General features: G+C 40.4%; 3 protein-coding genes and 1 long non-coding RNA gene across 6 annotated transcripts in view; 1 reads left to right on the top strand and 3 right to left on the bottom strand.

Moving 5' to 3' along the window:
- Positions 1–68: 68 nt before the first annotated feature.
- Positions 69–9,698, bottom strand: kif3b (kinesin family member 3B). 3 transcript variants are annotated; one of them, XM_056385478.1, is made up of 9 exons: positions 9,503–9,698; positions 7,365–8,881; positions 7,097–7,198; positions 5,980–6,102; positions 5,470–5,588; positions 4,726–4,842; positions 3,722–3,827; positions 3,223–3,434; positions 69–3,016 (listed from the first exon to the last, which is right to left on the bottom strand). In XM_056385478.1, the coding sequence occupies exons 2-9, from the start codon at positions 8,772–8,774 to the stop codon at positions 2,911–2,913; spliced, it is 2,295 nt and encodes a 764-aa protein (XP_056241453.1). In that variant the 5' UTR covers positions 8,775–8,881; positions 9,503–9,698; the 3' UTR covers positions 69–2,910. The 3 variants fall into 3 exon arrangements, with proteins under 3 accessions (XP_056241453.1, XP_056241454.1, XP_056241455.1); XM_056385479.1 differs by having other exon boundaries at positions 7,365–8,878; XM_056385480.1 differs by lacking the exon at positions 9,503–9,698 and adding an exon at positions 9,141–9,323.
- Positions 9,699–10,029: 331 nt separating this feature from the next.
- On the bottom strand, positions 10,030–14,964 carry pofut1 (protein O-fucosyltransferase 1). The gene is made up of 7 exons (XM_056383817.1): positions 14,810–14,964; positions 14,216–14,337; positions 12,700–12,882; positions 12,262–12,374; positions 11,896–12,088; positions 11,294–11,536; positions 10,030–11,133 (listed from the first exon to the last, which is right to left on the bottom strand). Exons 1-7 carry the CDS (start codon positions 14,946–14,948, stop codon positions 10,939–10,941), a joined length of 1,188 nt encoding a protein of 395 aa, XP_056239792.1. The 5' UTR covers positions 14,949–14,964; the 3' UTR covers positions 10,030–10,938.
- A 6,696-nt stretch (positions 14,965–21,660) lies between these two features.
- LOC130175002 (uncharacterized) lies at positions 21,661–23,661 on the bottom strand. The gene is made up of 3 exons (XR_008828670.1): positions 23,513–23,661; positions 22,228–22,311; positions 21,661–22,009 (listed from the first exon to the last, which is right to left on the bottom strand). It is a non-coding gene; the product is annotated as an uncharacterized LOC130175002 (long non-coding RNA).
- Positions 23,662–24,671: 1,010 nt separating this feature from the next.
- plagl2 (pleiomorphic adenoma gene-like 2) overlaps positions 24,672–27,939 on the top strand; it is a 43,031-nt gene continuing 39,763 nt past the window's right edge. Inside the window, exon 1 of the mRNA XM_056385610.1 lies at positions 24,672–25,605. The gene's annotated coding sequence lies outside the window, so the exon portion shown is untranslated. The remainder of the gene's footprint in view (positions 25,606–27,939) is intronic.

Raw genomic sequence — 27,939 nt, 5'->3', positions numbered from 1 at the left:
ACCAAGCTGTTTAAACTATGGCTTTATTATTCTTAAATATCTCCCAAACAGACAGGACATGCCAACCATCTTGTTATCACTGAATTGTCTTTAATAATCAAAAGAAACTAAAAGACTCAGCCAGTCACAGACATTAGTGCACCAGCATAATCGTCATTTGGCTATAAAAACAATACCAGCGCATAAAAGGTGGTCACAAAGTCTTAGATAAGGAGTTTGGATCCAGTGATGTAGCTGTGGGATGCAGATGCAAAGCTATTCAATTAAATTAAGACATTCACATTTTGCTTACCAAAGTCCTATGACTGATGAATACTCATACACAAACGTGTTACTCTAGCGTGCTAAGATCATGCGGCAGGTATACAGCATTGCAGTGTTAGATACAACAATCAGGCCTTACTCTAAAGATTCATGTCTGTGTTTATGAAGTTAAATCAACAGTTAATGTGTAAAATACTCAACAGTGACATAAACCAACAGGTGACTCATCGTGGCAAACAGAAAAAGAAACCTGTACCTTGCTGAATACAAAAAGACACAAAGTACATGTATCACGCAAAAAATAAAATTTAAACATTAAATTACAAAGCTCAAAAAATAAAACAAGAATCTATTTTAAAGAAAAAAACGTAATAAAAAATTATATCTACATCTGTATATAAAAATGAAAGATTATAAGTTAGATTTTTTTCAATATGGAAACCCACGTTTGTAATTTTTTTTTTTTTTTTTCCAGCTGCAAGAGTGGCTGAGGATTGCCTATCAACAAGTCTATATTCACTGTTACATATCTAACTACATCATGTTTACAGGCCTGGGCCAAACTGCAAGAGAGCACCTTTAGCTTTATGTATTTTTTACGACTGAGATGGGCTTGATGATGACAATGATGCCTCTTCAAAAATCGGCTGCAAATATCAAGTATCTGAGAGGATTTCATTTGCTATTTGGCCCAGGCCTGTGGAAAAGTCACAGTGGGCTGTAAAACCCTACACTGTAGCAGCGAGTGGACAGCACACCCCTCACAGTTAGAGCGTGGGGAACAGAGAGCAGCAGAGAGGCCGGCTGAACGATGGAGGTTAAAAACTGCATATTATTCATCTGTAGGCATTCACATGGAATGGTTTGTGTATTCAGATCCATTCAAGTCCGTAATGTATCGACTGAGTTTTGTGGCACCACCGAGGCGCTCAACACTCCCTGGGGTTAAAGTGTTCTGTTAAACCAATCGGTTGTTTTCCACTCAGACCAAAAGTAGATGAGGTAAAGAATAAAAAGTAGATGGGGTCAAAAATAAAGAATAAAAGGTGAACAGATCATCCTTCGTCTAACTTCCCTTCCTGTGGCACTTAAGCCAGAGACCTGGGGGTGGTTGAATGCTGTGTCCAAATGCTCTGCTTCACCATCTAATGAGTGCAACCCATTCTGACAGGAATGTCAGGACCATGTTATAAATGATTCCCTGATGCTGGAATGAATGAGAAGATGATGTGACAGAAACACTGGCCGAGAAGAACGTGATGTGTGCACAGTTCAAATGAAGGAGCAGAGATTAAGGACACAGGTTAAGGCACCTCGGAACCCTGATGTATTTGAGGCACAGAATCAGACGACAGTAACTTTGACGTGACCCAGGGTGTGCTCAGCATTGATCTCCTGCTAGGACGTCTGGTGGCCAACTGCAGTGTCATTCAGCCTTGAATGTCTCCATAGTGTGTGTTTGTGTGAATGTGCTGAGCTCTCTCTCATCGTTCCCCACCTCAGTCTCATGTGCCCCGGGAAGAACAGCATCTACTGATTACAGCAACATGTGGGCCAGTCTGTCGAGTGCTTTACTTTCTGGCCTGTACATTTACAATCATACACAGTTAAAGGAATAGTTCAACATTTTGGGAAATACCCTTATTTGTTACTCTACTGTGCCAGAAGGTGATTATCTTAGCTTAGCATAAAGGCTTCCTGTAGCCTCACTGGCACCATAAGGTCACCGGGAAACCAGTGAAGACTGTCAAGACAAGCTGATTATCACCTCTAGCTTCATGTTTACTGTACAGACATGAGGATGGTCTGATCTCCTCAGCTAACTCTCTGCAACAAAGCATATTTCCCAAAATGTTCCTTTAAGACATAAAACAACATGCACAGGGGGTTAAAGCTCCACCCCAACGTTATCAGAAGTCCAACCATGAAAAAGACAGCGCAGTTTGACGTAAACCAAAAAGGTCAATATACAGACAGCAACGTTAAGGGAGACACACACGCACACACACACATATATATGCATCCAGACATACAACAACACACTGACAAACACTTACACACACACACAGTCTGTTAGCAACAAGTGCAGCAGAGCTGCCCAGTCAACCCCACCACACCTCCACAACATCCACAGTTACAGTAAGAGAGAGGACTACAACACCCAACAGATAACACACATCTGGGAAGCTATGAAGAAGTGCAAGAAGATACTGCGGTCCATTAAGGGGGGGTTCTAAGCCCACCTTCATTTTTTCTCCTGTACATTAAGAACATTGTGATGTAGATATAAGACATTGCTGGCATTCTGCCAAAAGCAGGGTCAGGTAATAGCAGAGCAGAGTGATGTGAGGCTTCATGCATGGCTGCTGTCCTGGTGTTGTACTGACTCACACTCAGGATGAGGGGCTTCAAATCTCCAAATGAAAAGCTCATGACAACAGTTAATAGTGGTGTGTTTACAGTTAAAACCTACAAAGCAGCATTAGTATTAAAGATTTCTCTATCATTTGTAGAATCCAGGATTCTGCAGTCTGGACAAAAAAACACAGCTTTGACAAAAGCAAACCCATTCTCTCAAAGTTGGGTCCCAAAGTGGAAAAGGTGCACAAGAGAGGTTGGTGGCCATGAGAGTAGTGGCAGGAGCTGTCACTTGGGCACCAGGCCACGGGATTGTGGATAAAGAGGAGATCCTGGGCTAGAGGGGCTGAAAGGAGAGGTCGGGGTGCTCGACTTCTTGCCTGTTCTTGGTCGACTGAGTGACAGAAAGAAATGACAGAGGGTTAAACAGATTGTGGGAATGATAGCAAAGGTTATGAACTTACATATTCTGAGGTTTAATTTACATTTTCTGTGATTTCTTTGCCTAACTGCAGAATAAGCCACTTAAAAATGAATCTAACTTGTGGTCTTGGCAGCTGAAAGGGGGGGGGGGGTGTCACAGATGACAGTTTTCCTTACCCAGACTTTGGTTTCTTGAGGCTGCCGCTGGCGCTGGTTGGTGGGGTTGGACCCAAACTGCTGTGAAAGCCTGAGGCGTCTACCTGGATCTCATCCTCATCCCGAAGAGCGTCCTCCAGAGCTGCCGCCACCTTTGGGGCGATAACGGGCTCCTGATACTCTTTAGTGGTCCTCGCTGGTATGTCCATGTCCAGTATCAGGATGTTTTCTGCCTGGGGTGCAGGACAGAAGCACAATCATGTGAGACAAACACATCGATCGAGGTACATCTTTGTAAAGGTATCATTTACACTAAATTCACTTAAAGCTGCAGTGTTTGATTTTGTATAAAGTGTCAACTCATTTAAGACCAAACCTTTGTGGCGTCATCAATGAAACAGGAAGAGGATGAGGAGGAAAGCAGACTCTGCGTCTGTGGTTTTATGTGCTCGACTCACTGCGATAGTTACGTGTGAATACAAGATACAATACAAAAAGGTGAAGAGAAAGTGCAGCTTACTTTGTATCTCATGTCAGGCTTCATCATCATGGCCATGCGAGCATGCTGACAGAGAGGCCTCCTGTAGCCGACTGCAGACAGAGGCCTGGTCATCATCTGATGTTCACTGAAGCAGACACACGAGACAATGGATACAGCATCATTGGAAAAACTGCCGTGTGACATCTGTCTTATCATACAATAAAGCAAGACAGACAGACATGGTAGCACTGCACTAATTATTCTAAAAACCTGAAACTCAAGTTAGATGCCTTCTTCTGGCTTGAAAATGTAGCAGCTGCAACAAAACTGTGTCCACTCTAACAGAATAAAAAAGATTTCAATTCTGACCTGTGTAAATATCAGATTTTAGTCATATTACATCAGGAAACGTGCAGTGTTATTTACCCACAGATTAAAGCTGCATTGAGCTGTGATAATATTCCTGACTCAGGCTCCTGGCTGACACAGATCACTGATCTGCACCAGTGCAGAATACAAATATTATTATTATGTTATTGTCTGCAATTATAAATTCACCTCTGAAGACTGATGTTTTTTTACTGTGTTCTACTGTTTTGCTGTTCATTAGTTAGACAATGTCACTGTCAACACTTCTGGTTTCAAATTATGCCAAGAGTGGCTTAGTATTAGCAAACCAAATGAACGGTGCAGAACTGACAACTGTATTTATGTGGATCAGAAACTTCTGGCCAACACCTGACTGTTTATTATTATACTGGGTATCCAAATGTAATTTGCATTGTTCACCATAGTTACACCTCTATCCCCAGCATAGGACAATGAGTGCAGGTTTGATTCCCCCCCCCCCCGAGTGTCTCTAATAATGAAAAACACTACTGCTATAGCACACTTCACCTGTAAACATTCAGTTTAAACATTTTAAAATTTCATTTATTTTACAAGCTGTTCTTTTATATTTAAAAAAAATACACGTGAGCTCAAGTCGGAGCACTTCTAATCCAATAAAGAAAAAAGTATTCCATGAATATTGTGTCACTTACTCCTCTATACGTGTGATGGGCTTCATTTTCCAGTACTCATCCTCCTCATCAAGGTAAGCTCTGTTGACTATTTTGTTCTTCTCCTCTAATGGAATGAAGTTCTCAATGATCAGATGCCTAAAAATCAGACAGACGAGCCATTAAACAGAGGCAGAAACAGACAGATGTGACAGAATAAATATAAGAACACAGACAGACAACCACACCAGCTTGCCCTACTGTGTATTACACTGGAAAGTCTAAAAATAAAATATGAAAATATATAATATATAAGAAAAATGTGGCTGAACAGAACTAAGGTCTGACTAGAATATAAGTGTAACAGTACAACATGACAATATTTTTCTCCTTCTTATCCAACATTTAAACATTATGTCAGCAAGTAAAGTCAGGTTTGTGAGTGTGATGCACATGGATCAAGATTTCAGATTTAACAGCATGAAATCAGATGAAGTTTGGAGATGTTACAGCATCCTGCATATTCCCTCCTCCATCAGGACAGATGATTTTACAGATGTGTCATGTTTCAGTTTTTCCTTTTTAAAAAATGTGCAAAAAAAGGTCTAAAAATCTGTTTTGGCTTTGTCTTTATGTGGTATTGAGTTCAGACTGATGAGGGAAAAACATTGTTTTAGCGTGGCGCTGCAACTACACTGGGGCCAATATTCAATAATATTGATTATCAAAATTTATCCCACCATATGCAATATTTTTCATAATATCGAGAAAAAAAAAACTCCATACTTGAGTTTGAGGTCCCTGGTGAGCTCATTCTGGGTTTGTTCCAGCTCCTGGCGCTCGTTGATGTGTGCCTCCTGGAGGTCTTGGATTTCTGCCTTCACTGCCTGCAGTTTGGCAAAGAGCTGAAGGACAGAGGAGGAGAGAAGAAACCAGGGTTACTGTGATGAAAAGGACTTTTAGAAAATTCAGCCTCGGAGTTTGGCTTAAACACCTGAATGTCATGAGGAATAATGGAATATCCACACCCATCAAAAAAAGCCAGTAAAGTATTCTTACCTGACTTAAAATAGTACCTGACCTACTTACTTGAAAAGCCGTTTATTACCAGACACATAAATCCTCACAAGAAGTGCACATCAGACTTCCAAAATTAAACAGTAATGCCATCCTGCATATTTATGTCAACTGCATATTTATACTTATAGTGTATTTTTATGTACTCAGAATATATTCATCGATTACAGCAGCCAGGACTGCCCTGTGTGAGGGACCAGTCAAGTTTGGAGCTGCTACCTTTTTCAGCTTCTTGGTTTTGATGTCGACCTCCTGCTGCAGGGAGCTGTAGGTCTCCTTCAGCTCCAGAGTCTCCTCATCACGACTCTCCATCTGCTGCTGCATCTCTCGCTCTCTCCGTTTCTGAAAACACACACACACACACACACACACACACACACACACACACACACACACACACACACACACACACACACACACACACACACACACAGTCACTGACTGAAAGGGAGATTGTCATGTGGTACACAATTTCACAGTCAATCAAATTAGGAATAGCAGACAGCAAAATAGTCCAAACATAATGCTCTACAAGAAGATAAAGATCACTGTGTGGAGGATGTGTGATAATGGCTAATAATGAATACAATGGTTGGAAATTGCTACTTGTGAACAGATAAATTCTTAGATGGTGACCAGTAGTTTAATCTACTCATGGGGCCACTTCAGTAATTGACTGAAGACTGTCTGGGGGGTACCCGTGAAAGTAAATATTAAAGAAGTCAATCATGGTTTATTTTTCTACTCAAGCCAAGTCCAAACTACGAGGACATTCTCAAAACTGCTGTGCTGCTCACACCACTAAGTATTTTTTGTCCCAGACTGTGGTCATGTTAGGTGTGGGTACACAAACTACACAACTGATCTCAGACCAGGTGTACGGATTGCATGATCATTCCAAGACTGGATTAAGCTATTGTCAAAACACGTGTTCAAGAAAAAAGCATGGGAAGTCACTGTGGGGCAGACTGCACCAGTTTTAATTAACCTTTAGTCTATAGTAAGTAAAGAGAGGGTGGGGAGATTTGTGATGAACTTAAACTTGAATTTGACATCCAGTTGAATGTAAAATCACTGCAGGCTGCAACTGCACACTTTCAATATTTTGTTTCAGCATTAAGGTCAATATTTCACTGAAACATCAACTGGTCATCCTGCTCCATACCTCTCTTTCCTCTCTCTCTGTATAATTTGTCTTTCTTGCATCTTATTATGTCCTCCATCTCATCCTCACTACATTCCCAATAACTATCCTGTAGTCACATTTTTGTTGACTTGTGACCTTCAAACAATTAGTCTAATCCAGAGGTGTCCATTTTTCAGATGTTTGGTATACCTGTTCCGCAATTTCCTGCCTCTTTTGCTCCAGCATTCTCTGTTGCTCATTGGTGTGATCCACTATGTTCTTCCCCCCGACCAGAAGCTTACTCTCCATTGCCTGGGAGCAGAAGAACAAAAAAAAAGGATGAAAATACAGAGAAGCATTTGCATCTAACTACAATACATTTCATGAGCAGACTTGACGAGACAATCCACTGGCTGCTGCTCGTGTTTAGGCAGTAGTGACAGATACATTCTGGCTGTACAGAAACAAGTCTGCCTACCTTAACTTTGGCTGCAAGCAGTTCTCCGGCCTCCCGCTCCTTCCTCAAGTCTTCCATTTTCTTCTCCTTCTCTTTTAGCAGCCGAACTTTCTCCTCAGCCACCAGACTGTGATCCTCCATGATGGCCTTCCTCTCTCTCTCCAGCTTCTCCTGCTGTTCCCGCCAGTAATCTCCTTTGTCCTCTCCATCTCCATCTTCATCATCATCCTCTGTCTCTCCTTCTTCCAGATCCTCACCATCGCTCCCTTCCCCGGCCCTCCTCCTCTGCTTCCTCTTTTTTTTCTTTCCTGAGCGCTTTTGCAACTGTGCTTTCAGCCTAGCAATCTCCTCCTGAAACTCCCTCAGCAGGGCATCCTTCGGGTCCTCATTGATACGTGGTTTATTCTTGATGTTTTTTGCCCTGTTAGAGTAGCGCAGTGTTGTCAAGGTCTCCTCCACGTTGTAGGATGCTGGGCCAATGTTGGCAACCATGACAGTGCGGGCGTTGCCTCCTAGAGAGTCCTGCAGCAGACGGGTGAGTTTTGAATCTCGGTAGGGGATGTGGCTGCTCCTGCCGTCCACCAGAGCTGATATGACATTCCCCAGAGCAGAAAGTGACAGATTGATCTTTGTGGCTTCTTTCAGCCTCTCCCCCTGAGCGCCAGTCTTGGTCTGCCTTTCGCTGCCTGCTAAATCTACCAGGTTCAGTTTGCCAACTCTGATATGGTTCTCCCCATCCACACCCAACTCACTGCACTCAACAGTAATGACAAATATGGCGTGAGATCGGGAGCTGTGTTCATTCATGTTAGTGGCACCCACTGAACGATTCTGGTTGCCCACGTTCATGACATGCTCGATCTCCCGCACACTCTTGGTGACAAATGATGAAAGGTCTTTAACATACACACCTGTGTCGGGCCTCTCCCTGAGCTCAAGGCGTCGTGACTGGTCCTTGGACAGCAAGTCTCTGATCTCCTCTTGGTAAATTTCAAGATATGATGCTCTCACCAGGTACTGCTGATTCTGGGACCGTGAAATGTGTGTGAAGATGTGCTCAAAGGAGTTAGGGATAACCCCTCTCCTCTCTGGATCATTTCTCACCCCCTCCATAGTGTATGTCTTCCCTGTACCCGTCTGCCCGTAGGCAAAGATGGTCCCATTGAAACCAAAAAGAACTGATTCCACTAAGGGTCTGAAGGTTTCATCATACAGATCTATTTGCTTGGAGTTCCAGTCGTAGACTGAATCAAAAGTGAAGACTTTGGGGAGTTCACTGGCTGAAGCTTCCCTGGGGTTCCTGACAATAATTTGACCCAGTTTTACATCAACAGAGACCACCCTTTCAAACTTGGCAGCCCGTTCTTTTTCATTCATGGGGCGACAACGAACCACCACCTTTACAGACTCGGAACTCTTGCTCTTGGACATGGTGAGGAGCAGCTGCCAGCCCACACGGCTTGGCACTTCGTATCCTCTGCCTTCCAAGTGCAGTGTCAGGAAGAGTCCACCAGTAGAAATGCCCACATCAGAACCTGCTGGAGAAGACACATTCAATAGTTACAATCAACCTGCAATTGAAACCTGGACAATACATTAAACACACTTTTACAAACAGCGCAATAACAGAAAGCTATTGATAGACTTAAGCAATGACACATCTATCCTGACGCTAACACCTTAGTTTAACGTTTCCTTGTACGTGGCTTAAAATGCCTTATCCAGTTACACACCACGACATACATTAGACCTGATGAGGTTAAATTTAGTCGGTCAAAATAAATTATCTTCACGTACTTGTCAGCGGTGAGCAGCATTTGCACACTGCTCTGACGGTTAGGTAATACACCGGTGCCACTACCCCAATTTAGCTAACTAAATTTAGCCCGTTCACCGGCAGTTATTAACTGCGAGGTTAACTAGTCAATATATCAGGAATTTCAGGTTATGGGGTGATAGCCGTGATGAGCACTTTGTCAACCAGAACATATCGGTAAACCCTGCATTATACTGTAGCTGTTCAACTGATGATTCCTCAAAGTAGCGGGTCAGCTAACCAACGTTAGCTAATACAAAACGCAGCCTGTAACGAGACCGCGAGACCGGCCTAGCAACGGCAAACACACTGGTAACCTAAACTACAAGTCTGGTAGCATTACCTGGCCAACGGTTGCAGCGAGGGCATAAATGAATTCCACAAATCGCCACGCAAAAACAAAAAGCACATTAGACTCATAAAACCAAGGCAATGCAAACACAGCTTTCAGTCACACACACAAAAATGTCGTTAAACATTTACAAGTGAGCGAACGTTAGCTAATCCATAACTCCCAGTCAGCCATTAGCCGCTGCTCATCCCGCAACGGTCCGGGGAAGGGTTGCCAGATTCTTGCACTACATCCCTCAAAAGCGCTGCATGTAAAACTTATTAACCCATATATTGTGTTTATGAGAACATATTAAACATGTTATGGTAGTAAACTACAAAACATATTCAGTCAACTGTTTAGTGTTTTCAAGCCCACATTCATGTTTTATGAAGAATATAGTAAGATTTAAAGTATTCTGACATATCTGGCAACCAAGTCTCAACAAGCTCTTCCAGCATAGCTTAGTATATCAGCTGATTCAACTGTACTCATGGCTGAGCTTCCAGTAGGGGAAGGAAACAGGCTGAGGCTGTTGGTTCTTTGAAAACTAGTGTACATATTTTTATTGGTGAAAAACATTGTAGAAAATATCTGACCTCAACATCATCCCATTCACACAATTAGCTTGCAACACATACCCAGTTACATTTAATCAATATTCAACCAGTGCAAATCAACCCTAAAATATTTGTTCGCATTCACCAAATAAACAACACTGTTCACGCAGCATTCAGACAAGGGGTTCCACACATTTCCTCAATTTTTGGTCCTGGTAAAGTGAGAGGTGGAAAGACTTCTCTCCTTTTCCCCTCCCTATAATTAGTATGTACAGGAGGATCAGTTACTGTGCTCTCCTTGGAATGGAGGGCAGAGCGGAAAGGAAAGAGCGAGCTGCATAGAGATGGAGGGGAAGGGAAGGTGGTAGAAAAAGAGAAGAGGAAGAGAGCAAAAGAGAGACAGAGACGATCGCTGACGCTGCAATCAGTCTTTCCCAGGGTTCACTGAGGTCATCACAGGGCCTGCTAGATGTCGGGATTGCAAAACATGATTGCAGCTAAAGAATACAGCTGTAGCTAAAGGAAATGTTGGGGAAACCGTGTGTTTCACTGATGGAAAAGAAAACTGGTTTTACTGTAGTGAACAACACCAGGTAGAGGCCAAATTTAAGAAGGAACATACAAATACTGAATTTTCAGGCAGGGAACAGACATAAAACATAGTGTTTCTTGCTAGCAGCAGCATGTCATAACATTTCACAAACATTGATACGACCGCAGGCTACATCCTGTTTTAAAAGCCCTTCCTCAGTTCTCTGCCTTCATTTATCTTGCTTTACTCATTAAGAACCATCATGTAAAATATAAATATTTTCTACTTTTTACATGCGTTCTTGCTTCTTCATGACAGTCATCTAGCATTAGTGTCCAGAGGGTGACAATTTCTACTCAGAGTTCTTCTTTCTGATTTGATTTTCCAGGCTTGTCCATGCCAAAGAAGGAGGATGGAAGCCCATGCACGTCCCGCTCCCTCTTTACAAAGGCAGAAAAGGAGGAGACACAGTTGCCGATGAAGTGGTCAGCCTGCCCTAAAATGTATAGGTCCAACTGGGCTGAGTCTGGCTGGAGACTCACCACTTTCACCTGTAGAAGCCACAGTGAAACAGGGAAATAAATAAATCAAGTGAGAGTATTTCTCAGTTCTCATCTATGCTAAAGATGTTGTAAAAAGCTTAAGAAACAAAAATCTAATTTAAAGCAGGAGTTACTTATGACATATTTGAGAAAGGCTTTACACACCCACCTTGCCCTTGAAGAGCTTTTCTATATCCCTGCTGTGGGATTCTGAGTCAGTGGCAATGTAGACAGAGCGGGCAGAGGTCTTCTTCACCCACAGCTTGACAGCCCTGCGAATCTCCGCCAGATCAGGGAGGCACATGGTCATGGTGAGAGGTAGTGCTGTCTGGCGGTTGTAGCCGACACACTGAGGAGAGGCCATGAAGTGAGGCCCTGCATCGCCACTCTTCAGCATTTTGCATGCATTTTGCTGTAAAGGTGGATGAATAGAAAATATTTAGATGTGACTCATTGCAGAAGGGGGTGAGAACCAACCTAGAACTAGATTAGACTAGGTTAAATATCTGGTGAATATTGTCGACAAATCCCATCAAAGACTAAAAATAACAAAGAATCTATGAATCCTGCTGACAAGCATTTCATGTGTATCCAAAGCCTGATATTCCTCTGTGACATAAAGCTCGATTGTTTTCCAAAAACTACTAAACACATCAGTGAGTCACACTCTCTGTGAACAGATGTGTGATTGTATGTGGGTGTCTGAGTGAATGAGAAAATGAAAGATATATGTCTAAAGCCCAACGTCATACATCATGAAGCTCATCTTACCCAGTCGATGCCAATCCTCAGGTGAATGCTAACATATGGCCTGGTCAGCAAGGCGGCAATATGCTCTTCACCCTCCTTCACCATGTTGTCTGACCACACTACATAGCGCTGCAGCCCCACATGCTCCTCTATCACTGGGAACTGTGCAGGAGCCCCAGGCAGCGCCAGGACAGGATGCTCAGAGGGAGGAAACCTGTTCGAGCAGGGGAAGCAGGGAGAGAATAAGCCTGTTCACAACTTTCATTAATAATCAATGGAAAATGGAGACCTCACCAGCCAGTCATTATATTTAAAGCCACCACTGATCCTTAGGAAGATGTTTTGTATGTGTTATGTCAGCTTTCATAATCGCAAACATGTACTCACTTTTTCATCCACTGAGGGTTGTGGTAGGCACTAAAAGAAATACCACCAAACAAGACAGACTTGTCAAATTCCACCCCGACGTACTCCCAGAATGGACCAAATGGGTTCCCATCCTGAAAATGAATCAGACCCGTCTATCTATGTCAGAGCAATGAAACAGCAACATTAGCTTCATAATTATATGGTTCATAACTGATGGTCTATTGGCCACCAGAGGGCAGAATTTCACCCTAACCCTTTTCATTTGTTGATGGTGTTTGCAAATTTGCTCTCAAATTAATCTCATTCTCTGCTTTTTTTACTTTCACCTTTACTACCTGTTTCAAATCTTTCAGGAAAGAGAAATGCACAGACTGTCTGAAAGGAGCAAACAAATTTCATCAGATAATAACTAGCTGACAGTCATCAACCGAATAATCTGTTTGCCTGGACTCTCACCTTCATAGGGCAGGATTTCTTGTCTGCACTCCGCTGTGCAGCAGTCTCAAAGCAGTAGGCGTTCCTATGTCCCAAGGGCCAATATTTGGGGGCCAGCTTCTCCATGAAGTCCTCCACACTGACCACACGGTGGTAGGCAGACAAGGCCTCTAACTGGAAGAAATCCCTGTAGGGAACATGGACCTGAAACGAATAGAAAAGAATGGGATGACTTAGCACTATCCACTTCAACTTTGAAAGTATAATGCTGGTGATGCTCTAAATTTTGTTACTGTCAATAGTCCGTCTCCTAATACTTGGGGCTCTTAGCCCCAGGCCTATTTGTTCCTTCTGAATATGCAAATCATTAATAATTTGACACAAATATCTTTTCCTGTTAAAAAGGCTCAGTAATTTCCAAAAGTTACTGGGCAGTGTAGATTTTTACTACCAAACAGGAGTAAATTGTGTATTTCTTCACGACTATTTTTAACTACAGATCTACAGTGTGTGTGTTCATCATGACGCACACTTTTCCAGTGTAAAGGTGTGCTTCATCATTGTGTTTTTATCAGTTTTTGGACAATGGAGCTCTATGGTGCAAAGGCTTTGAATACATAGACAATACTTGTTCACTGATTGTTGACAATAAGAAAAATACAGAATTTCTACAGATTTATCCATTAATAACAATATACAAAGGTTAACTATAAGTTTAAACACACAAATTTAAAATCCTTGACCCAGTCCTGTGACTGCACCCATCCATTCATTTTTCCCAACAGACATTATGACCTATCATAACAGGACAACCTGTTAAAAAACTAATAATATTTGCTGCACCTGAACATTATCAATGGCTGCACTCAGTTTAGGTTCAGCAATTCTGGGGCATTGGTACTGTGCATGCAGGGTCACTATTGTAGCTCACTGACATTATTATTTCCTCCTGTACATTTCCTGTTACGGCTGGTCAAAATGTCGTCTGTGAATAAGGTAAACGATTTGATTATCAGAACCAGTATTTACATGCTACGGGAAGTTATTCCCGACAGCTGCCATTACTTTGTATGAACAACAATGTCCAAAGTGTCCTCTGGTCACCTGGACTTTTAATTACATTAATTCATGACATTTGTTATATTACAATATCTCCAATTCTATTTGGTTTTCTTTTGAACTTTTCAGAACTGCAAGATAAGCATAGTGTAAAAGAACAAGAACAATCCTGCACCTTACTGGAAAGCACTTAGTGATGTTTACTTGAAATGCACTCATGTACAGCACATGTTCAGTACTACCTTTAGTCTCTAGTCTCAGTTTTTGTATTATTCCATTTCATATTATATTTTTTTTTAATTGTTTTTTTATGTATCTATTTTATTGAATGTTTCTTACCTGCCTATTTTGTTTTTGTGATTTAGTATGCGACTTGTCTGGTTTAACTTACCTTTGGTATTGAAAAAGTTCTCACTCAATCTATCTATCTACATAATAAATAATCACACTTGTGTGACAGTTCCGTGACTGTACTTACATTGGTGTAAGGGGGTGTGTGGTGGCGGTACACTATCCAGGGAGGAACTGCCAGGGTTCGGTTCAACATCTTTGAAAAGGCCAGAGAGCCCAGGAAGTGGTCTGCCTGGTTCCCAAAGCGACCTGAACGACAGCAGCGGTCACGTTAGTTTAACGGTCATTTTCAACTGTTATCATTAAAGTCCTCACGACAAGAAGATGGAAACTTGAGCGACTGGAGGGAAGTGTATGTTACCTCAGTATATCATGCACCACATTTAATGGGTTCTTTGCAATCACAGTATGGTAACGGGTGTATTTTTCCACTTACTAAAGTTTGTACTAAGCTCAGCTAAGTTAGCTGCTAACTAGCTACTATTGCGTCTCTTCTGGCTGCAAGTGTTCAAATGTTCCCGCAGTTGCTTTTTAATTCACCTAAACAGTCCGTCGAGCTGATGACTGGCCCCCAGCAGAGTCAAACACAGGTATGGGTTCATGTTTAGGCCATATGTACTTCTTTAGATTTAAAACGTCACTTTAAATTTATGAATGAGTGAAGTTTTGGACTCGCTAGCTCTGCTAGAAATCTACGTATGAGCTACAGGAAGTGAATTACCCATGCACGGGCAGTACAACACGTAGCCGTTCTCATCCCACTTCAGTTCTTCGGCAAATGTCCGACAAGCTTGGAGCAGCAGTGATGAAAGTAAACATGTCAGTGTGAAAGCATGAACTGCTTGTTGCTCAACCGCCATTGTGCTTCATTTCATATCCCAGCATGCACCGGCTTTTCGTTTGCTTATTCTTCTTCCTTAGGTTTATTGAAGAATTCAAAGAGCTGCGTCTACATCCACCTACTGTACCGGAGTGGTAATGTGTGGTATGTGTGTTAAAAATTTGATATTTTAATTGTATCCTATAACCCCGAGGGATAAATAGTGCCTCAGTATTACAGTATTTGTCCTTCAGTAAAGAAACAATGCATAGTCTAAGTACAGGAGAATTATGGAATCATTTGCTGGAGACATGTCCAGACTTTTCAAGTTGTTTTAGATCTGTTTGGCTATAAATGGAAAATGAAGTGACTTTAAAGACCCTGAAAGCTTGTTTTCAAGTAATGCATTAGATAACAGTGATTAATTAAGCAGCAATGGAAGTTAACATGAAGCAAACAAAGTTATGAAAAGTTATGAGAAGTTGTGAGACTCTGAGATGTTCTGCTGTGGGCGTGGTTTAAGATATTTGACTGACAGTGCTGTGTTATTTCTACATTTGTGTGTGTGTGTGTGTGAGTGAGTGAGTGAGTGAGTGTGTGTGTTTGTGTGTGTGTGTGTGTGGGGGGGGGGGTGTTGTATGTAAGCATAAGTGTAACATATGTGGGTGTTGATGTATGTGGGTGTGTGTGAGTATTGTATCTGTGTTAGGGTATTTGTTTGGGGGAATTAGACTGGCTTTTTTGGCTATGACATTTCAATTTCATCTTGTGTCTTGACTGGTGGTCAGGGAGCAGTTTGTATATATTATTTGCCTAAAAACAAAGTTGACAACCTGTTTTTCTAATGGCGTGATATTAACCTTCTATGGGTGCAACACCAGAACTTTCACTTATTGCTTGACAAATCTAAGAAGCTGGCTGGAATCAGTGGAAACAGGCTAGCATAAGGAGTCAAAAAACAAAGGAATAAAACCCCTCATAACACTTATCAAAGTTTGATTAAAATGTTGCTATATTCTGATTGGTGTGCTGAAATCACTATTTTCTTACTGAGTCCCACCCCCTTTAAACAAGTAAAAAATACAAAAACAGAAATCAATTTAGGGATACCAAGCAAACATTGCTGCTGCATCCTGAACCTGCTAGAATAAAACTATGTAGGAAATAAAAACAATAAGATGACTAGAAAGACACTACTGATTACAACAGACAATCTTATACAATGGCAACTGTATGATGTGATGTGTGTGATTTTTTTTTATCAGGGTGGATAAAGTGTGAATAGTTTTATTCCAAACTGAGACATGAACCGTTGAAAACTCTTGCAGAATGAGGATGTGAGAACCCATGTCAGTTTTTTTCCCCCTTTACATAAGGTGTTAATTTATTTTCTGCAACCAGACAGAAGAAAAACAGCACTTTACCTTTCCCGTTATTAGCGTTCCTTACAACTGAGACATCTGAAAGCGTTTAATTAAAGCATTGAAAGCCCTGTGTCTACATTAATAATCATTCAGTGGACTTGACAGCTCAAAGTGTAGAAAAAAATGTGCCAGTGCCACACGAACACAGTTGAAACTAATGTTACAGGAACAACATTCACTTGAAATGTTGAACTAACATGCGCTCTTGAAAGGTCCCATATTGTGGAACGTGAGATGTCCATGACTTTTTGATTCTAAAGCAGGACTAGGTACTATATAAATACTGTGAAAGTCAAAGTATTAAAGTGTGTAATCCATGGATATAATGCACACAGCCCGTATTCAAAACTGAGCCTTAAAACAAGCTGTCAGGACTTTAGTAACTTTTTGATGTCACAACAGTCAGAAACCTCAGTTATGCCCCAGGATGGCCCACCTGGACCCACCATCCAACCTTGTTGGATTTGATTTCTATAAGTGTCTACCTGAAAAGAAATCACTGACCTGTTGTTACTAGAGCTCCAGGAAGAAGATATAAAACTACATCGAGATGTTTTTTGCTACTAAATACCACAAATGTATCTTCTTATGGATCAACACTGCAAATAAAACACGAGAAAAGTGTAAAATATGGGACCTTTAAAGATGAATAATGATGGCCGCCATCACATGTTGCCAACATATTTAAAGTTTGAAAGTAAAACACTAGTAGTGATGCAGCAAAATATCTTTTGCTTATTCTCTTGTGATCATTCCTGCAGACTGACAAACAAAGCGGTCACACAAAGTTCACTTTGCAAAGAGAAAAAAATAAATGGATCAGACCAACCCTCTTTGCCTCGGATTCCCTGGTGGAAATCAGATGGAGCCAATCAGTGCTACATCCAATGATAAAGACTCGCAGTGTTTCCTAGAGCTCTGTCATTATAGTTTCTTCATGAGATGTTCACATGTGCGCTCAACATGCCCAAAGCTAATGTGCTGGGTTGGCATGGCAACATATGGCCTGGGTGCGGTCTCAAACCTTTGTTACTTTCGTTGAAATGTGCGGACTCTCTGCCAGCCTGCCTTGTTTGACTGAATCCGCTGATAATTGCTTAAATATGTCACATTAAAGAGTTCATTATCTGCTGTTGAAAGGCTGCAGTGACACAGCTGACCTGCATGTATGATATGATCTGCATGCAAGGGACAACTGCATGTGTGCAAATCAACGGCGATAATAGATTATTATGATCTAACAAATAGCACATGTGGCCAAAACACCATAAAAGACATTTCATTCCTCTGTATTCATACCAACATCCATGTCCTTATTGAGTTCTTTGCGCAATGAAGAGTTTTGAGAAGTTTTTTACTCGTGCCTTTGCTTTGAAAGATACTTAATCCCTCCACATCCTCCAGCTCAGCCAACCCAGTCCAACGTATTCTCTCTTTGTGTTCAATCACTCTCGTTTTTCTTTTCTCTGATGCTCGACAGCTGGCTGTTCTTTCCCTCTTTTCCTGTGTCGTTCTCTGTGTCTGCTCCTCCCCCATCCCTTGAACACACACTGTTTTTCATTGTTAGAGATGACAGCAATGATAACAATGCAAAGAACCACAACTCACAGCCGCAGTATGAGACAGCGACACACACACACACACACACACACAGAGAGAGAGAGAGAGAGACTTCCCTCAGGTGAACAAATGACTTCCATCACAACAAAAACACACCTTTACACTTACTTTAATTAAATATTTTCACATTTTTATTACATATCTATTGAGTCTGACCTGGTAATGATTGTAAATGATAGATAAATCAATAGATGGTACAGTTGTTAACATATAAAGTGAGGTTGTACATCTTGTTTTTTTATGTATCTCTGACTCACTGTCCTGTGTTCTAGCAATTTCATTTCCCTTTTTGAATCTATAAGTTCCTCAGACACATAACGCTTCACTTTGCATTTCATTAGAACATGTAAAGATGTACAGATGCATGTTTCCTCCTTTGTCCCTCTCTGTCTTAACTCTCTGCCTCTCTCACTCACTGCTAATGCAGAAAAACAGGCCTACAGCTCTCTGCAGTGGCCTTTCAGAAGAGGGAAATGAGGTAGTCAACCTCAAACAACCCGCCTCCTGTTGACCTTTCTGTGTTGTTACTGACAACCTGGCTTTCAGTTCAGCTGGAGGCTGTGACTAGCATGTGTGGTGTAATTTCCCCAATTTCAGCAGGCAGAGACCACATATATTTGTAGCTTTGTTCTAGGTTTACTTACTACTTTTTTCTAGGTTTTTTCTAGGGCAGTAAAGAAAAAAATTCCTGAAAATAATAAAGAATGAATCTAATGTAAAACTCACCAAAAAAGTGAATGATTTGGGAGGTAAATATTTAGAAAAAAAACACCCAAAACTAACTAAACTCTGTTGAGAAAAATGCTAATTTTTACTTTTAGTTTTCCCTGTTCAGCAGCAGTGTGATGTGGATATAAACTGAATCAAACATAAAGGGACAAAAAAGTGACAAAACTCACTTTAGTTGTGAAGAGTTATTTATTTACATTTGTAGTTTTTCAGAAAGCTGGCCAAATAAAACTCTGTTAACAAAATACCTGTTTTTGGTTTTAGTTAGCTCTTCCTCTTGGAAAGGTTGAGGTGACCTGGATAAACAATAATCTGATATTAGAGTGAAAACAATCATTTTGGCTCTAGAGATGTTTAAGAAAAAAACTAACGGAGCTCTGTTGCCATAATACCTTTTACTTTTATTTTTCCCTGAGGTTTGTGATTGTGATGAATAAAAAACAAATCTAAAACAAAAGTAACAAAATTCGTTTTGGTTCTAAAGATTTATTTAGATTTAAATGTGCTAAGACAAATAACAACTAACAAATCTGTCCATGTGTTCACTAAATCCCTGTTTTTAGTTTTACTTTTCCTCACAGTTAGGATCCCCCTGTGACAGTGGTGTGTTTTAGTGATGTAGATAAAAATTAAATCTATCATTAAAAAGTTTTTTTAAAAAAGTAACAAAATTCATTTGGGCTGACAAAATGCTTGTTTTTAGTTTCACTTTTCTTTTCAGCACAGATCCCTGTGTGGCAGCACAGTTCCTTCCTGACATGGATATTGAACCATAAAACGAACAAAAACGTAATAAAACTAGTTTTGACTGTGAAGTTTTATTTACATTTAGAAGTGTAAAACTAAGCCAAAACTCTTTTGTCAAAATGCTTGTTTTTATTTTTTAAATATCTTCTCAGCTAACACAAACTAACACAAAACTTTTCACCCTTAAATATTTGTTTAGATTTAAATGTGTTAAGAAAAATTACAAAAACTAGAAAAACTGATAAAATGCCTATTTTTATTAATAGTTTTCCTGTCAGCTAGGATCCCTCTGTTCAAGACATGCTTTCATGATGCATACTGAATATAACATAAAAGTAAGAAAGAATTAAAAAAATAATTTGGGCCATTACATTTTATTTAAATGTGGAAGTGTAGAGGAAAAAAACTATCCAAAACTGACCAAATACTGTTGACAAAATACCTGTTTTAATTTTTTTGTGCCCCCTACTTGTCAACAGTGCTCCTTTGTGATGTGGATAAAAACTACATTTAAATATAACGTAAAAATAACCTGTGAGGACACAGTTAGATTGTGAGGTGTTGTGAAATCCAGAAAAAACATTACAAAACTTTTAGTTTTAGTTTTAGTTTTCCGTCTCCAATTTGATCAACCTGTAGCAGGACTGCTCTTTACTGAACGACTGAATGAAAGTAACAAAACATTTAAAGATTTAATTACATTTAGTGTCAGTGAAACTATAAAACTGCCCAAAGCTAACAAAGCTCTGTTGAAAAAATGCTTATTTTTAGTTTGACTTTACCTCTCAGCTAAGATCTGCTGTTTGTTAGTGGATATAAACTGGTATAAACTGTTTCTATAACATGAAAGTGACAAACAGGGAACATATTCATTTTGGTTGTGAAGATTTGGAAACAAACAAAACTTTGCTGACAAAACATCCATTTTTATTTGTACGCTCAGGATCCACCTCTGGCCTTAGTGATGTAGATAAAAACTGAATATGAACATGAACCAAACTAAAAAAATAACTAAATTTTGTTTCTAAAGATTTTTGCAGATGAACAGTTATGAAGAAAATTAGCCAAAACACTGCTGACAAAACACCTATTTTTATTTGTCCACACAGGATCCACCTCTGGCCTTAGTGATGTAGATAAAACTGAATATGAAAATGGACTTAATAAAAAAATAACTCTTTTTTGTTACTAAAGATTAATTCAGATTTAAATTTGTTAAGAAAATTAGGCAAAAACCCTGTTGACAAAATGCTTGTCATTATTTTTAGTTCTCCCTTTGGTAGCCTTGGTGACGTGGACGTGGAGCTGGACAGGATACTCCACCCATCCACCTTATCAACCTGCTGCAGACCACTGGTGTGGGCTGCCTGCGACCTGATACCCCACCTCATTGCAGGGGAGTCGGACCCAGCTCAGATAGACTTCCCCACATTTGCTGCGCCTGTGCTATACCCTGAAGTTATCACACAGCAGCTGCTCGGTGGTTACGTAACACACAGGATGTGATCATCGTGCTATCTTCGAGTGCAGCGCCATCATCTTAACAGGTACCAGGGTGTTGTGTAACATTTGTGTTTTGAGCATCAATCATGTGGCTCTTTAGGTTGTGGGAAAGTGTGTTACAGGGCGTTTACGGTTGAATTACACCCAAATTTCACAAAAAGATTCTTCTGACTTTTCAGCCCGTGACCCAAACAGAATAAATTTAGTCTCACCCAGGCTCATTAAAACACACCATAGGGTAACAACCTATTTTTACACAACTATAATTAAGGAAAAGCCGACCCAAACAAAACTGAGCGAGAAAATAATGTATGTCCACAACACGCCTCGGTCCAATGTCTGCACAAACTGGAAGGGATGGTGGTGTCTCTCTCTTTGTGTCCCAGTGGTTTTCTCCCTCCCCTCCTCTCCATCCTTTCTAAGCTGTTTATCGCCCATCTCCACTAATGTAAACCGCCCATCTGTTTTAAACAAAACACATAAAAAGACTACACACATTTCCCACCACGCCAGAGCCTGAAAGAAAGGATTGCTGGGTATTCTGGTGGCAAGGAAATACACTCCAGATGTGAGCAAATTGTCCCCCTTACTAATTGCCATTGTGTTCACTGATGCTGATTTTGGATCTCTTAGGTCCGTGTGGATGGGGCTGTGTGTGCTTGCCAGAATTGCGCATGTGTGTGTGTGTGTGTGTGTGTGTGTGTGTGTGTATTTATGTGGAGGCTTGGGTGTGTGTGATTATGAAGCTGATGGTGTTAAAAGAAGAGCTATGGACTGAAGGGCGTTAAAGGAAAAGAGAGGTAAATTGGGATGACACCAGAGGAATAAGTTGGAGATCTGACTACTGTTAAATCCAGCAGGCATAAACACACACAGATGTTTCTGCTCAATGCCCTGATGAAGGCTTTATTTAAGGGAGCCCATCGCTTTCTTCTGTTCTGTCATCATAACTTCTGAAAGCCCGGCTTCCTCGTCCCTTACAGTGCATCTAATCAGGACTGATTAGGTGTGTGGTAGCCAGAGACCGGCAGGGGAGTGGCGGCTCGCGAGGCGGTTTTTCTTGCACGTGAGAGACGGTCTGGAGAGGATGAGAGAGACAGGCAGAGTCAGTCAGTGCCACGGCACTACGTGGCGTTTCATAAGACAGTTAAAAATCACTCCACAGCTCGAAATAACAGACCACCATGCAACTGCAATCAACCTGACTGTGGTCGCACCAACCACACTGTGATCTAAATAAACAAACAGTGGCATAATGAAGGAAGTCTCCTTCTTCATGCTGGGAAATGGCTTCACCTCATCCATCTTCAGCATCCCCTGTTTCCCTGTCATCTGTTCTTGTCCAGCTCTGTTTGTTTTGCAGCATCTTCACATGAGAAGCTGCAGCAGAGAAATGACCACAACAGCTGCATCAGACTGCGACTGGTCTAAAGAGTGAGGATCTCCCTGTAAAACTTTATTTCTAATTTCAAGTGTAGCATTAAAACAATCCTGATAACTGCGCATCATTTGTATGACATTAATATAACTCGATCACACTGTAATAATCCAGGCTACAGACAAAACCTTCAATGTAAACAGACTGAACAGAGGAGATGCTGTTCTATTCTCACAGTAATTTTATTTATTAAACTAATATAAAATGTCATATTCAGCTCCTATGTAATGCTACCTTCTCTACACATGTCCAGTTTACTGTGAAATAAGTACATCAGACAAATGACAACTATTGACATTGACTAAATTTCTTAATTTATAAGACTAAATAACCAGAAGTCTTTCATCAGATGTTAAAATTGTTCATTTGCTGCATGAGTTTAAATATATTTAGTTTTCATAGATTCTTGAATTAAAAAGAGACAGAATTTACAATTACTGTATAATTATGCATAATTAGATTAACCCTAATTCTAAAGCCAAACAATTAATGAAATAATTGCATCAATTTGATCAAGTCTGTTCATGTAATTTATAAAGTCTCATATCTGAATGTAAATGATTTAAATGTGGGATGATGTACTGTATTATTTTAACATTTTAGCCTCATAATTTAATCTAAACTTTCTCAGTTTTAATATTTCATTCTTAGTAGTTCTTTAATTGTTTTATCAATGAATGAATAAGTAATGATACATAGCCTTAAGAATGTGCCTTTAAGTCTCACTACACATTTCCAAATCTAGAATTTGTCATTTAGGCATCACTTCTTTATATCAATGACATTTTAAAAAACTGAAAACTATATATATATATTTGTAGGCAACTAATTCATGTTGTGACGGGAAAAACCTGCTTATAGACTATTTTTTTCAGTTAAAGGTTCAATTATAATATTATTTTAGACTCCGGCAGCTTTCAAAAATAAATGTTTGCGTCAAGACAAAAACGTATTAAACGACAGTCCTATCATGGACCTGCTGTGATTTCATGCAGCTTAAATGCCTGTAGAGCTCCAGCACTCGACTAAAGAAATCAAATTTGTTTTGGATGCTGTTTTTCTTCCGGCATGTAAACAGGATGAAAACTGCCGCTGTCCTCACAAAAACAAACGTCCGACCACTGGACGATCAGAATAATATACCTGAAGATTAAAGGTCCAGCATGATGACTGTCCTCACACTTTCATCTGTGTTCGCAGCTCCTCTGAAGGAAAACCTCGCGACATCACGCTCACAAACTGTTGTTACCACAGTGCAGCAACAGGTAAGCCTGTTGTGGTCGGGAGGCAGCCCCCCCCCCCGCTGAACAACAGGCATTTTCTACCCCGCTCCTCTGTATTGAACACGCCAAAAGGCTTTTGGTGCATTCATGTTCGGTCGGAAATGTGGCCACTATTAGAGCGCGATTGATTACTAAACACAAACTATGAATAAATAGGCCTATAACTGAAGTACTCGGGTTTGTTTTTATTTATTAGTGAACAGACAGCAGCTAAAGCAGGACTTTTGTAACGTTTTTTAAAGAATTGAACAAAACATCAAGTACTGACACTCACTGACAACAGAGAGTAGCTTATACCATCATGATATAATCATGTAGCCTAATTAATTTTAAATTTTAAACAGGCATAAAAATATGTTTCTTTTGTTGATGTTCATTAAAGTGTCATCTCCAACATGTGAGGGCTTAATACACGGACAAAAGTTTTTTTCTATAAATATAAAATATGAGCAGGCGGGCTGCACTTGAAGGCAGCATTATTGAAGACTCTTGCTCCCCCACCCCCCATACTCACTCTCTGCACAAACACATTCACCCTGCGGGCTTGGCGGGGCTGTTGGAAGCCTGTGGAGGGGCTGGGAAGAGGTGCTGGGGGGTGGGGGGTGGTTAGGGTGATGAGGAAACGAGTTGATGTGCCCTGGAAGTAATTCTTTCACCCCCCACGAAAAAAAAAAAAAAACAAGGTGGGAGAAAAGGGACCAACACCACCACCACCACCTTTAACACGTGGGGACCGGGGCGACCGTCCACATTCCTGCGGATGAACTGAAAGTCCAGCTCGTTTTCCTCCTCTGTGTTGACACTTGTTGACGCTTTAACATATATAAATAATATACAATTGCAGAATGCATGATTCAAGTAGGCTACATGTTTTATGTTGTGTGATTCATTTTTAGATAGCCTATAAAAAAAAGTTCATTTTGTTCCCATAAAAAAACATTTTATGGTTAATAGAATATATGAATATAAGAAAAACGTAATATTTAATTTTAGTGATAAGACATATTGGCTATATTTTGTTGATGTGAAGGTCTTTAAAAGTGTAAAACTGAGGTGATTCATTACAATGCAATGAGTGCACTTTTCTTTTGCACAGTTTCATTTAAAATGGACTTAGAAGCTATAAAACAGATGAAATAATTCTTACATCTAATAAGGAGAAAATTATTTCTTAATATCGCCGGTATGGACTGAAATGAAAACATTTTCTCTCTTTTCCTATTCACTTTTAAAGGATGACAAACCATACAAAAAAGGATGATCCCATTCTATCACTTTTGCGATTTTAAAATATTTTTTCTTATATTTAATAACTGCAATAAACCTCAAAAGTCATAAGAAACAGTAAAATATTTTCAATCAGCAGGCTACTTAATGCTGTATTGAAATGTAGCTATAGGCAACTATGAAATACATTGAAATATCGGATGTTAATATGTCATATGTCAAACTTTGGCTCCGTTACAGGCAAGATAATAAGAGTTATTTTTAAAAAAAATAGCCGCTAAATGTTTATTGATAATCTGAATAAACAGAATATCTATGCGGGACTGCAGGTGTAATAACTGAATCAACTGCTTGTGACTGGGAGGACTGGTTGCAGGCTGCTGAAAAACCAGTAAGCTGTCCCTGCTTGAAAAAAAAAAAAAAAAAAAAAAAAAAAAAAAAAAAAAAAAAAAGTTTGTGAAAGTGGCCTGACGTCACACTCCCACAATGCTTACCGCCCCATAACTCCGCTGCAGCCTGAGGAGAGCCAGACACACTCTCAGGCCCCGAATATAGAAAAATTATTGAGAAAAAATCGGAAAAAATCATAAAAGAACAGATCGAGCGGAGAAAGGAGCGGGGAGCGGTGGCGTGGGCTCTCCCACTGCGGGTTTCTGGTCCGGTCCGGGATGGAAGGTTACCGGGGCTCCATGTGAAATTGACTAATGCGGTGCTGGAAACTTTTAGGTGGGTTAACTGCTCGTTTTTTTTCTGCAAGACCTCATAATGTGGCTGCACGTCCTGATGTGTGCATGTGTGTCTTTTCAACAACTTTACCAACTTTATACCAACTCTCGGCTCGCGCTCACTGACACATCGATGTGCGTGACACTTGAATTGTTGTGAATGTGTTGTTACCATCGCGCAATCGGACTTTGCGTAATTTTGCTTATTTTTTGCGGCAGCGTGGAGGGACCTGGGTATTTAATTTTTAATTACGCGATCGCCTCCTCGGCTCCTCGAGGCTTTTTTTGCTCGATAAATATGTTGCAAACGCGGATGAGTGAAGCTGTGAAACACGGCGCACTCCGTCCAGCGGCCCGTCGCTGTTGACGTTTGATGTTCTTTGCAAGTTTTCGGCGATCTGGTGAGTTTTAAGCAATTTCCGAAATATTTATCAAGTGTGGCATGAAGCTGCAGAGAAGAGGGAGACAGAGGGAACGTCCCACGGTGTGTGTTTGTTTGCGGGAGGAGAAAACTCTGGTGAAAGTTGCTGTAATGTGGAGGCTGTTTTCTGTTTGTGCATCACACGGTTTCATTATTTAAATGAGTTTTGTTGCTGATATTCAGTCGTACTCTACGACCGTGAAGCCGTCGCTGCTGACTGCATGTGTGTTTGGCCTCCTCACTGGGTTATCTACAAGGCTTATGTCATGTTTGTCGCTGATCGGATGTTGTGTGTCTCCATGAGAGAGAGAGAGAGAGAGAGAGAGAGAGTGTGTGCTTTTCCTTGCAAGCGGGTAAATAACAACCAAGACCCCCACCAAAAGGAGGGGGGTAGGGGTCACAATGTGGGGGTTCAGTTTATGCACTTGTTATTGATAGCTGACTTGGCTGAAGGCTTCCACTCTTCACACATTTGTTCTCAATCAGGTTTGTTGAAAGAAGCAAAAACAACTGTTGAACTAACAAATATTCTGCAGCAGAGAAACACTGCTCCAATAGGGACTGATCATGAGTTCACACTGAGATGTTTTTCTGGGCTTTCACCAGCTATAATGGTCATTATTGTCACTGCAGTGACATTGTATAATTTATTACAGGATTACTGCAGTTTGTTTTGCTGTTGAACAGGGAGGCTGCGCTCACAACAGCACCTTGTGATATTTAAATGTTTCATATGTAAGCTGTAAGCTACAGGCAGACATCCTGTGGTAAACAGGAGTTACACATGTACGAAGCTCTCCACAGAGAATTAACAAAGGCTGCAGCAAACTATTATTTTCTCTGTCATTGAATCTGACAGTTCTTATATTAAAAGAACTGACAAAAAGAGCAGAGAACTGTTTCAGTTTCCTTAAGCCAAATTTGCTAATTGAACATAACTTGTTTTGTCCAATCAATAATCCACAAACGCCAACATTATTGATTAAGTATCATATATTAGAGAAAAACACCAAAACTGACAGGCTGGGATTGTTTGGTATTTTTGCTTGAAAATGACTTTTAAAAAAGTTTTCAAACTACAGCAGCTGCTGATTAATTTCTTTGTCGATCACCTTATTGAGGTTATATCTAGATTCTACCTGTGAGGGTCTGATGGCCTATTAGGTTTCACAGGGTACAAATATCCTTCTGTAATAGCACAAGGAACATTAGCATGGCTCTTTATTTCACTGACAGCAATTTTATGAGACAATTATATGAGATATTATGTAGGATCTACTAGATGATTTGTGTAGAAAAGAAATTGGTGATGTTTTGTTAAATAAAATTAAAAAAGAGGTAAATTATCAAGGCAGCAGTAATTACATGGCTGCAACACTAATGACATACATGATTATATATGTGTGTGTATATGTATATATATATATATATATATATATATATGTATGTATATATATGTATATAGGTCTATAAACCTTAAACATTCCCCAGTACCTGAAAAAGATCAGTGTATAAGTTGCAGATCTGGTCTGGTGAAGAGCGAGTTTAGGTGGTTTTCCCCCACCACGCATTTTCTGCTGCAGCATTTTTGAGACAAACGTGCTTCATCCAGGCCTCCAGCTACATAATAAGGAAATGGAAGTGAGTTTGTCACGAGACAATGGCTTTGTTGCTTCCAGTTGAAGTGCAAGTCGAGACCCATGTGTTGATGTTTTCCACCCTCTCACTATAACAGCGCTGTTAGTGATGGAGCTGCTGCTTTAGGCTTTAGAAGATTTGTTTCCCTCCAGAGATTTCTCCAGTTGTTATTCTAGTGCACCTGCTTTTAGGTGCAGTGACAGATGTGACATAGCTTGTTTTTCATGGACATTAAACGTTTTTAAAGATCAGAGGTGAATTTGTGGATAGTCAGAA

This window comes from Seriola aureovittata, chromosome 9 (genome assembly GCF_021018895.1).
Source record: "Seriola aureovittata isolate HTS-2021-v1 ecotype China chromosome 9, ASM2101889v1, whole genome shotgun sequence".
Taxonomy (NCBI): domain Eukaryota; kingdom Metazoa; phylum Chordata; class Actinopteri; order Carangiformes; family Carangidae; genus Seriola; species Seriola aureovittata.
This window is presented reverse-complemented; position numbering and strand designations above follow the sequence as displayed.

Coding starts and splice junctions, on each gene's coding strand:
- kif3b (XM_056385478.1), bottom strand. CDS start 8,774: ATGTCCAAGAGCAAGAGTTCCGAGTCTGTAAAGGTGGTGGTTCGTTGT. Junction 5,589..5,979: donor AAACCAAGAAGCTGAAAAAG/GTAGCAGCTCCA, acceptor TCTGTCCTTCAG/CTCTTTGCCAAACTGCAGGC. Junction 3,017..3,222: donor CTCAAGAAACCAAAGTCTGG/GTAAGGAAAACT, acceptor TCTGTCACTCAG/TCGACCAAGAACAGGCAAGA.
- pofut1 (XM_056383817.1), bottom strand. CDS start 14,948: ATGGCGGTTGAGCAACAAGCAGTTCATGCTTTCACACTGACATGTTTA. Junction 12,375..12,699: donor AGAAATCCTGCCCTATGAAG/GTGAGAGTCCAG, acceptor ATTCATTTTCAG/GATGGGAACCCATTTGGTCC. Junction 11,134..11,293: donor AAAAGCTCTTCAAGGGCAAG/GTGGGTGTGTAA, acceptor TGGCTTCTACAG/GTGAAAGTGGTGAGTCTCCA.